This window comes from Bidens hawaiensis, unplaced genomic scaffold, assembly GCF_021521415.1.
Source record: "Bidens hawaiensis isolate Kalapana, Puna unplaced genomic scaffold, B.hawaiensis_p1.1 tig00021364_1, whole genome shotgun sequence".
NCBI lineage: Eukaryota > Viridiplantae > Streptophyta > Magnoliopsida > Asterales > Asteraceae > Bidens > Bidens hawaiensis.
This window is the reverse complement of record NW_027493315.1, coordinates 279008-290266: the sequence shown is the minus strand read 5'-3', so window position 1 is coordinate 290266 and position 11259 is coordinate 279008. Positions and strand designations below refer to the sequence as shown.

General features: G+C 32.3%; 1 protein-coding gene across 3 annotated transcripts; it reads right to left on the bottom strand.

The window, feature by feature from the left end:
- Positions 1–1656: 1656 nt before the first annotated feature.
- On the bottom strand, positions 1657–8275 carry LOC143563343 (MADS-box protein SOC1-like). Of its 3 annotated transcripts, none has more exons than XM_077050906.1 (7): positions 7973–8275; positions 5006–5087; positions 4843–4904; positions 4263–4362; positions 4095–4136; positions 2519–2573; positions 1657–2351 (listed from the first exon to the last, which is right to left on the bottom strand). In XM_077050906.1, the coding sequence occupies exons 1-7, from the start codon at positions 8152–8154 to the stop codon at positions 2242–2244; spliced, it is 633 nt and encodes a 210-aa protein (XP_076907021.1). In that variant the 5' UTR covers positions 8155–8275; the 3' UTR covers positions 1657–2241. The 3 variants fall into 3 exon arrangements, with proteins under 3 accessions (XP_076907021.1, XP_076907020.1, XP_076907022.1); XM_077050905.1 differs by having other exon boundaries at positions 1657–2373; positions 2532–2573; XM_077050907.1 differs by lacking the exon at positions 1657–2351 and having other exon boundaries at positions 4095–4138; positions 4264–4362.
- Positions 8276–11259: the final 2984 nt, after the last annotated feature.

Here is an 11259-nt window from a genome sequence, read left to right as displayed (position 1 = left end):
TCGGTAATAATAACTTGTTAAACTTAAATCCGTTAGATTATAACTCGTAATACATTTATATATATTTGTTGTTTCTTAAACTTTATAATTCGTTAATACATTCGTTTTTAAAATAAAATATACTCGTTAAACCTTAAACTTAAATTCATTTTTGTAATAGAAAATTCATTAACTTTAAATACTCGTTAAGCCGTAAACTTTAATTCATTTTTGGTAATACTAATTCGTTAACTTTAAATATTCGTTAAACCATAAACTTTAACTCGTTTTCGTTATATTAATTCGTTAACATTAATTACTCATTAAACCGTTAAATTCCATTAAGCTTAAAAATAATATTAAATTAATCAATGCTTTAAAATAATACTTATTCCTAATAAAATTAGACATAATAATCCCGATAGACTGGTCGTTAAATTTCGTATTTATTTATTTATAGTTCGTGTGGATCGTTCGTTTTGGATTCTTTAACACACCTTCGGTTGCCTTGGATTCGTTATTGTGGTTTCGGCTTTTATTACAAGTTTGTCATCGATTTCAATGTGAGTTTTCACAACCCCTTTTTAAACGATTTCATATTTTGGGGTGGCATATGTATTTATTATCAAACTTCAAGATTTACAACTTTGCTTACAAACTACAATTCATATCATGGACTTGTGTGCTTACTTGCTTTATTTGTTATATACGTGGATTTCAAGTGGTTGCCTCAATAAGTATGATCATACGTCCCCCTTTGCACTCAGGTCCATTTGTATCAAGTGGAAAAGGGACCTTATATCCGAGTACGTTGGTAGCCCCAACTGGGAAGGACCTTCGTTTGTTCTTTACACTCATGTCCATTGCATCGAGTGTAAAGAACCCTTACTTGCGCATTTTACGAGTTCATGGAATTGTATGGTTTTTACGTAGTATATCAAACTGTGGGAATCTCACCAGCTATGTTCATAGATGACTTTATTTTATACATATATTACAGGTGTAGAGATATAAGGATGAAAGTTAGAAGACACATAGCATTACTTATAGGATATTCAAAGAAAACTTATCATTTTGCTTATTTATTTGTTATAACTTGTATTATTTGATAAACTTGTGTTACATAAAGATTTAAATGAATTAATGTTATTATGATCACCTAATAGTGTCACGTGTGTTTGAGCAATCTGTACGTCACACTCAGGCGTTTCCGCTTTAGCCGGGGTGTTACAGTATCATGTATTGAAAATAATATATATAAATCACATAAATTTATGTTACAGATCATGAATAACAGTTTTGAGAAAGAAAACCCAAAGCAGTTGTAGTATGGTTTGTTAATTCATGGTGAAGCTGAGCTAATATATGTCTTTAAAGTCGAGTTCTCTGCATAAATCTTATGGTACCCGAGGTAATATGGTGTAATTTTAACCTGCAAATCTATTGTCAAACCTAATTATCAACCAATAAACCACAATGAAACCAAATTTAAAGGTGAATCAGCTAACATGTTCAAAACAGAATGAAATCAAAAGAGTAATGAAAACGTGAATTAGCTAGCATCTTCAAAGCATAATGAAATCAAAAGGGTAATGAATAGGAATAATCAAGAATCACGGGATTTGAGAATACATTATGTGAACTTAGGAAGATATATATTACAATTGTAATGCCTTTATGGGTGTTAAATAGCTTTCCATTTGTATTGAGCTTCCCTGTTGTACATGATTCTATGCCTCTATATTGAGCCTACTTCTCTCTAAGTTAATATATCGATCAATCATTCAAACTCATATTTGAGATACCCTTCGGGTTTTGTCCATAAAGAATTGTCATTCTCAATCAATAATGTAGCTCAGTAGCTTGCCTCGATAATTCACTTAATTTGGTTGAAGAGAAATGCAGATCACTTCATTTTATTGCAATGGCTTTGCCTCATATATGAGGCAGTATGTAAGATACCAAAACATAATGTTATGTTCGATACAAGTATATACATTTTATTCTTTTAAGTTCAAAAGATCTTTATTTACATTAATCAGTTTCAATGGTTTTTCATTTCCTCAATGCTTGCATATACCTATTATATATGTATATACATATATATAATGTGTGTCAGGCATGAATAATGCTTATTGAAGCACCCCCATATACAGACATAGAAAGCCTGCAATGCTACATAGGGATGATTCTTCTTTAAACATTGATTATCTTTTTAAGACACCGTGTATGCTTACATATATAATCTTGATCGCACTTTCGTCAATTGTACTTGATTTTCCTCTTTGGCAGCCCAATGAATAAATCTGTTTCCACGTCTGATGTATCCTTGTTTTCCATGACCATAAAGTTCTCTATCCTTTCTTCTGATTCTTTAGTGTTTTGAATTTGACACTAAAACAAGAGGCACAAAGGTGAGTTTTTTAGTGCTACTAACATTAAAAATGAGTGGTCTGTTACCAGATCATTTTATCTTATATCAATTGGTTTTGTGAGTCAAACGATGAACTATTATATCGGTTGCGCTACGGTAAAACACTAAAATGACTTACCTTCTCATTTAATACTGCATTTTCAGTTGTGAGCATCCTCTCCTATATAATTTCAAAACAAAGTGGTCAGTAGTTATTGCTAGTTATTAGATTTTATATGTGCATGACATAATACCAATGGCATAAAATAACTCTTTTTTTTTTTTGGTTGAGAAATATCAAGTATTACACAAAAAAGGCGAGAACTATAATTGGAACTAAACTTAAAATTAGGGATAAAAGGTCAAGTCGAGTACCAAGTATTATTATGAAAATCTTAAGCCAATAGTAAACAAGGTTTTAAGTAAGGTATTTTCTTTAACAGCCAAATGAATAAAACCCGGCTTCCCAGGGTAACTTAATGGCAAAATGCGACACTATACGCCTGTGATCACAGACGACGCTCGTCGCTTGGTAGCTTAAGCCTACCATCTTTTGTTACAGGGAAAACCCGTCACCAAAGACCCATTACAGTAAAACCCAGTTGGGATTAAATTCGAACTTAAGACCTTGCGGTCTCTAGCCCATATCTCTACTTCCCTCCAATCACGTAAACTTTTTCATTTTGTTCGTTTAAATTCACTCAACCCTAATTAGAGCTCCAATCTTCTTAACTGTTTTTATAAATGTTTAATTTGAAGGAAAATTGGATTTTAATAATCCCAACTTTCTGTTATTGGCCGATAATAATCCCAACTTTGTTTATTCCCACTAGTGGTCCCAAATTTAAAAAAATTAGCTCTCAATGGTCCCCCGTTAAAAAAAAAACCTAACGGCGTTAAGTTTTTTCCGAATTTCAAACTGATTTTTTAGGGCTTTTGATTGGAAAAATGATACGAGTCGATTGATGTAAAATTTAGCTCGAAAAAATTTAGCTCGAAAGGATTCTCCTAACAGCTTGATTTTTGTTAATTTTAAATTCAAACACCCGATTTGAAGCACTAATCAAGTCATTTGAAGCATCATTTCGAGCTAAGTTTTATGTTAATCGACTCGTATCCTCCTTCCGATCAAAAGCCCTAATAAATCAGTTTGAAATTTGGAAAAAACTTAACGCCACTAGGTTTTTTTTAACGGGGGAACATTGAAAGCCAACTTTTTTAAATTTGGGACCACTGGTGGGAATAAACAAAGTTGAGATTATTATTGACCAATAACAAAAAGTTAGGATTATTAAAATCCAATTTTCCTAATTTTAAAAAACTATTTGAAACAAATGAAAGCATATATGATATATGGTTATTATTTAGTGATAACTTTTCCCAACTAAAATTGAAACAGCAGGTGATAGTGAAAAGAATCACCATATAATAAATAAATTTCATTATTCTTCAATTTAAGTTAGTGTTGAAAAATTAATCACTAATGGTAACTAGAAATTCGTATATGCTTCACTTAATTTAAAAAAAATTTTAAGATGATAAAAATTCACAATATTACAGAACATATTGAAAATTGAATGGCTTTAGAATAACAAACAAAATTTAAGTTGCTTTATAAGTTAAGACGCTTAAAAATACTTTTGTTATTAAGTTATCCCCATATATAATTACAAATTTTGTAAGTACGTATGTTTGATGTTACCTTTGTTTGTAATTGTTGAATCTGTTTATTGTACACTTGCATCTACAACATAGAATATATGCACAAATATTAATTAAATAATTAATGGATTAACTCAAAACAATCTAAAGCATGAAGAACTTTTGAAAAAAAGTCAAAAGTCAAATGGTTTTCTGCACAAAAAAAAACCTTTTTTGCTCTAATAACGCATACGCTCTTCTCTAACTGTTCTTCTATCGGTAGTAGTTCTTCAATGGTGGTTGATCCAAGACCCTGTCCCAAAAGTTTCCTATAATATCGGATCAACATTAGTGTTTATCTATAAAATGGCATGAAAAGTATTAATTACGTTGTATTTAAAATTGTTAAAAATTAATAGGCAAACTTGATTTTTACTAATTCGTATTATTTCTATTCTCGAGAATAGTTCGTACTCGCATTTTGGCTAAGGGCACTCTTAACTTTCACTTTTTTTACCAAAGACAATCTCACTTACAAAAGGTAACTTTGTCCGCTTGATTCTTATGTACCAACATAAGAATGTTGTAAATTATATTGAAACGACGTAAATGATTGTTACGGCCAAACGGTTTTAATTCTCAGTTAGTGTGAGATTGCGTTACGGATTTAATTCTCAGTTAGTGTGAGATTGCGTTTGGTAATGAATATGAAAGTTAAGAATGCCATTTCTCAAACAATTAGTATAGGTTATTTCTTAGAATTATTAAAATCCCATTTTTCTGTAAAAAATATGAAAGAAAATGTACACCTTTTTGCAACTTCTAAGAGTTCTATCTGTTTTGCCATGCCTTCAGCTAACTGCCTCAAATGCTGCCATTAAATAATGCCAAAAATTGCAAATCTATGAGATTAATTATAACATATGGAAAAGTTATGATATCCTTCGGTAAAGGTTGAAAAACACATCAAACCTGAACATCTTCTTGACACGGAGAATTTTGAGTTTGAATCTCCTTTACATGATCTCGGTAGCGTTTGATAGTGTCCTTCATGCTGATCATATTCACAAACACATCAAAGCGGATGAAATTAATCATATTCATACAACGAAATAAGACACCAGTTAATAACAGAGTTTGTTCATTGTTCGACTAACCTAGCTTAAAACTATTATAATCCCAACTTTTGTGTATTGGCCAATAATAATCCCAATTTAAAAATCTACTTTCAACTATTTTTGTCTCAATGGTCCTCTGTTAAAAAACACTTAACGCCGTTATGTTTTTTCCCAAGTTTCAAACCGATGTTTTAGGGCTTTTGATCGGAAGAATGATGCGATTTGACCAATGTAAAACTTATCTCGAAACGGTGATTCAAATGACTTGATTTTTGTTAATTGAAAATTCAAACACCCGAATTGAAACATTGTTTCGTCGCTTGGATAACAGTTTCGAGATAAGTTTTACATCGGTCGAATCGCATCGTTTTTCCAATCAAAAGCCTAAAATATCGGTTTTAAACTTGGAAAAATACCTAACGGCGTTAAGTGTTTTTTAACGAAGGACTATTGAGACAAAAATAGTTAAAAGTTGGGACCGCTGGTAGTGATTTTTAAAATTGGGATTATTATCGGCCAATACACAAAAGTTGTGATTATTTATTTCCATTTCGTCTTATTTTTTTTCATAAATCTTATAACTTAGTGACTTAGCTAATGAAAAAAATTACCGTACTTGCTTATTATTTAGTTATTATCCCTTTCAAGAATAACCTAAAGTAGAAGATACAATACAACTATTGTGATCAGATATAAATCTTCCAATTATGACACGTTAACCAGTTATGAAAACTATTCACAACTAAAAAAACGTTCAAGTTAATTTGAATGGTTAATAGTGAATGTTGAAATATTACTTACAAAACTTATGCTTTTTGTGTAGTTTGTTTAAACAGAGTTACTGTAAGAATACATAGTTTCCTAAGAAACCGAGAAATAGATTTGCGCATTTGGATATAGTTAATGGTTCATATTTATAGTGTGATAAAAACCGTATAGCGTCTTATTTAAGAGGTATTTTGTCCTATTTACGTGAAGGACTTTGTTTTAAGTTTTCCTACGCTTCCTAGGTAACTTTGATTTTTTATTTAAATAATTTCTTGTTTAAAAATCATGTAAGTTATTCTGTCTATATTCCTTATCTTTAAGCATTCCTGATCACTTACAATTTAAAAGGTTGCCCATTTTGTTTCCTGCAAACTTTGGTAGTTCAAGCCCGTCCTTGAGAATCATTAAAGAATTTTGGACCAAAGACAAGTAAAAATTTAGGTCTTAAATAAATATAAATTCGATAACTTATAGATATAAAAAGTAAATAACATAATATTAATTGTGATTTATTTTATTAAAAATTAGTTGGTGTTATTTCCTTTTTAAAAATAAGTTTCTTTAAAGTATATATGGATATATAAAATATATAATTTTTTAAAAAGATTTTCAGGTCTATCTAGGATCGTCAACCACCCTGCCCTAGAGGTTTTTTAATACCCCGTTTCAGGTATTGTACAAGGTTCGGGTATGACCGGGTATTGGAAAATCAGGTATTTGCAATACCCAGGTCGGGTTCGGGTATGTCTCTAAAACCCATACCCTATGTATCAGGTTTTGTTCGGGTATTCTAAAACAAGGTATTTGAATACCCTATTTTCGGGGGGGTTTTTTTTTTGGGGGGGGGGGGGGATTTTTTCCAGGCATTTTTTAGGTATATATTGGATTTTTGAAGGGGTTGCACTTTTTTGGGTATTTATCGGGTATTTTCAGGTATTTTTTAGGTATAGATCGGATATTTAAAAAACCCGGCTTCGGGTATTAGAAAAACCCAGTTCTGGATATGGAACCGGTTCCGGTTTTCGGCTATTACTGAGTACATATCAGGTCCGGTTCGGATATGGAGTTTAGTAACAAACCCGATTCATGTAACCCGGAACCGGAACTGAAAAAAAACTACGGGTACGGGTTTAAGCATGTGTTCATTTGTGTTAATAATCACACTTAATATAGCGTTTATAATCCTTTTTCTTTTTCTTTTACATGCTCCTTCTCCCATACCAAAAATCCAAATGAAACTCAGTAAAGCACTTACGGGGATATTTTCTATTATCTAATAGATATAAATGATAAGTTTGATGTCGCTAGGCCGTTATATATTGGGTCATTTGATGCCACCTAACTTGTCTATAATATTTTGTTATTTTCTTTTTGTTTTTTCTTTCCGTTTTGTAACGTAACGAACATAACGAAAGCTGACCGAATGATAGTTTTGTTTTTTCTTTTGTTTGTTTTAATTCCGTTTTCATAATGAACGTGACAAAAGCCGATCGAATTCGTGTAGACTCAACGTCTCAACGCTCGGTTTTACCAATGCCCGAGTTTGCCGATCGACACCACCATTGGTCAACCCAATTTTTTTATATTTTTCCCCCTTTTTTCCGGTACCTTAACAAACATAGTCGAAACCGACTGAATTCGTGTTCAGTTACCGCCTCAATGCCTGGGACCGACAACGTGTGGGTTTTATCGCCGCCCGGGTTTACCAACCAAACAAACGTCATTTTTTTTAAATGGTCTGCTATTTCTCATTAATTACAAAACGATTATAATAAAGTGACAGGAAACAGGCAACAAGCTGAATTTTTTATATGTTAATTTGACGAATATATTTTTTGGACGCTAAGGTTTTACCAATGATGTCTATACCGTAAAGAACGTAAACAATACTAACTGAATTCGCGTCAACTCACCAGCGTAACGCTCTAGCTATACCAACATTCGGGTTTTACCAACACCAAGGTTTCAACGTTGCGGTTTTATCAATTGCCCCCGCGCAACGCGCCGGCTGAAAAGAAAGAACCAAAAAAAATAAAACAGAAGAAAATGAAACCTTGAGCTTGCAAATTCATAAAGTTTGCCATTTGGTGAGAAGATGATGACAGCAACTTCAGCATCACAAAGCACAGAAAGCTCAAAAGCTTTCTTAAGCAAACCATTTCTTCTCTTGGAGAATGTCACCTGTCTGCTTGTAGCATTCTCTATCCTTCTTATCTGAGTCTTCCCTCTTACCATCTTCAAAACCCTAAAAAACACAAAGAATATTTGCAGCTAAAAACCATAGATGTATATAATAATATTTATATCCAAACACCCTTTTAAAGTTTGCTGTATTTAGCCAAACAGAAAAGCAAACCCATATATAGTAAGTTACATGAATGGTAATAATTCTAAAATTAGATGTTTATCACACTAACACCTGGAATCAAGATTTATGTTTAACTAGCTTTTATCCTCCGTATTAAAGGGGTTGTTTTACATTATTCATTTATTTATTTTTTGAATTAAAATTTTTTTTATTGTAAAAAAGTTAATAATATAATTAGGGTTTGATGATGCAAGGGTTTTATAAATAAATGATAGGTTATAACCCGTTTAAAAGCTAATGGGATTTGTGACCCATGATCCGCTTAATTTTTTTACTGTAAAATTGTTTATTAATTATAAATAATATCTTTTTTCTTTTCAAATTGGATATTAAATTTTAGTATATCCCTATTTTATAGGATTTTCTATCAAACAATTGGTAAGATTAATTTTTAATTTAATGAGATGTTATAACCCGTTTAACAGCTATCTGGTTTTGATAAGACCCATATCCATGAATTTGGGTTAAATCAATGAGAGACCTCCATTTAAAAATAAGCAATCTGATGGCTTCATAAAAGAAGGGAGCGACCAGATCGCGACACGTGAAATTTTAAGATTTTCGTTTATATATATTATAGATAGACTGATTTGATGGTGTGTAAATTAGGTCCCCTTATATGTTTATTTCAATTTTCTTTTATTATTATTTTTTTGTACTTTTGGTCTTTATATCTATATATTTGTGTTTTTCGCCATATTATGTAAAAACATAATTGGAATTAGGATTTAATAAAACTGGAAACTATAAGTGATGATCAGTATTAGCCAAGTAAAATAAACTTTTATCCACCAAGATCAGCCAAATGAAATAATATATTATCAAGTTTGAAGATTGATGAAGGTATGCCGGAGGAATTTTGCTTCCATCAAGATCGGAGCAACAAAGATTATTTTTCAAATTGAAGGAAAGTGAAATCTTTATGGCATCAAGGTGGATCTATCAAACAAATAAAAAAGAACCCAAAAACCCTAATCATTTTTTTGGATATCACCAAACTTGTAGTTTAGATGGAATCTTTACTAGCTTTACTTCAAATTTCTTCCTTAACCCATGAAAAAGATCAACTGAAAATGACATCTTTTTTAGCACAAGATCCATCAAATAAACCAGAAAATACACAAAATGTTAAACCGTATCGTGAACTAAAAAAAGATGTTGATCTAAGAATGGTATTAGAGTTCTTGTTCTTTAGCTCATTCAAGCAAATCAACTGAAAAAATTACTCTTTATGTTGTAAAGTTCAACCAAACAAACACCAACCATAAAACCCTCATAGATTCTTCAACCAAAACAACAGATTTTACAAGGACCAAAATAGAAAGGGATCCAAAAAGGTATGTGACTAAATAGATACACTTTATAAACTATATAATATGATGAAATAAATAAAAGAAACTTACAAGAGATGCAAACAACCCTTTCTTTCTTTGGGATGTGATTTGGATTGCAAAGATAGAGAGAGAAAGAAGGCAGCCAGGGTCTATGGTAGCAGGGGAGTGAAAAAATAGTAAAAACGAAACAGTTAAGCCTAGGAATATTAATAGCACATCTCTCCACTAGAGGTTGGTTGGAGTTGACAGATTTGGCCTCCGGGTACTCTTTTGTGGATGTGGTATATTAGTAGAGCTTTTTATATAATTTAAAGTACATGATATAAAACAAGCTAATTTAAACATTTGTACTTAATTTAATTAAGGAAAAGATGACACTCTTTTAAATACTTGTATTTGAAGGTATATGGTCCCAGGTAATGCCATACCACAAGAGGCCTAGAACATTCATTCGCATTCGGATCGGACCAACTTTGCACATGCCAAAGTGATGTGATGAGCGAGTAAGTGACGCTGTCGGTTAATAACCACTTAATGGCCATTTACTTCAAATGCTTTGTACCCCGAAAGAATGAAAAATCCGGTTTACACATACATGCATATAGTTCTTAAACTTTGAATTAACATAAACGCAACATGATTAAAACATCACAACTTGTCCTAGGGTAATAACAACCCAATACAACTATTTGAAACATAACAAACTAACTCATGGATGTCATTAACCACATGGATGACATATTGCCATCCAGTAACCCTTATATATACAAAAAGTCAGCTACACGTTGAGTGAGTTTAAACTTTACACTACCTGAAACTATTATGTAAACACAATAACATGTGACGTGCTGAAGCGCAAAACATTACTTCACTAACCGTGTTCAAGGCATATCAATCCACTATCGTTAATCAAACCAATTTTCATGTCTTGACATGCATAATTGCAATTACGGCTGACACCACCAAGACATGTGTTCCCATAGATAGAGCATGTACTAATCCGTAGATAGGGGCTAAGACTGACTCATATGATGATCACATATAACACATAATATTTGACTAATCTACATACCTGTATATGGCACGTACACATTTGTGTACCGCCCCAGAACATTTAAATAGAAGGAGTCTAGAAATCACCCGACTGCTTGCTATGATTTTAGTAATGACTTCCTTGGTTGCCTGATGCTTGAATCAGGCGTTAAAAGTTAAACCATTAACAATAGCTCTAAGTTTCCATTAACAAGCCCTTAACCCAAGTGTTAATCCTATCTCGCAAAATGGGATTACGACCCATCACACATTTCTATATTCAAAAATAATGAAGTGTCTCCATGTTTAAGATCCATCATGCGTTTCTAGGGGATCACGTAAATTTGGGGGGGGGAGGGGGTCACGCAAATATTGGAGTGAAAAGCTCTTTAAGCAAAAGCAGAGTACAGACCCTTATGTGGTTTCCCCTAAACTGGCCACGCAAAAGACTTCACTTGTTTTCTTGAATTGATCACACAAAAGCTTAGGGTCGTGCAAATTACGGGGTTCACATAATTCAAGGGGATCACGCATTATTTTCTGTTATCTAGACCAACCTTTGCATAAACTATTATACGTGATCTATGTCAATGTTGCGTGAACTGT

Bases quoted from the DNA above. Each gene is read 5' to 3' on its own strand.
- LOC143563343 (XM_077050905.1), bottom strand. From the start codon at position 8,154: ATGGTAAGAGGGAAGACTCAGATAAGAAGGATAGAGAATGCTACAAGC. The intron at 5,088-7,972 runs GTTTCATTTTCT...GAATATGATCAG, and splicing joins TATGAATTTGCAAGCTCAAG to CATGAAGGACACTATCAAAC. The intron at 4,137-4,262 runs GTTTTTTTTTGT...TCTATGTTGTAG, and splicing joins GCGTTATTAGAGCAAAAAAG to ATGCAAGTGTACAATAAACA.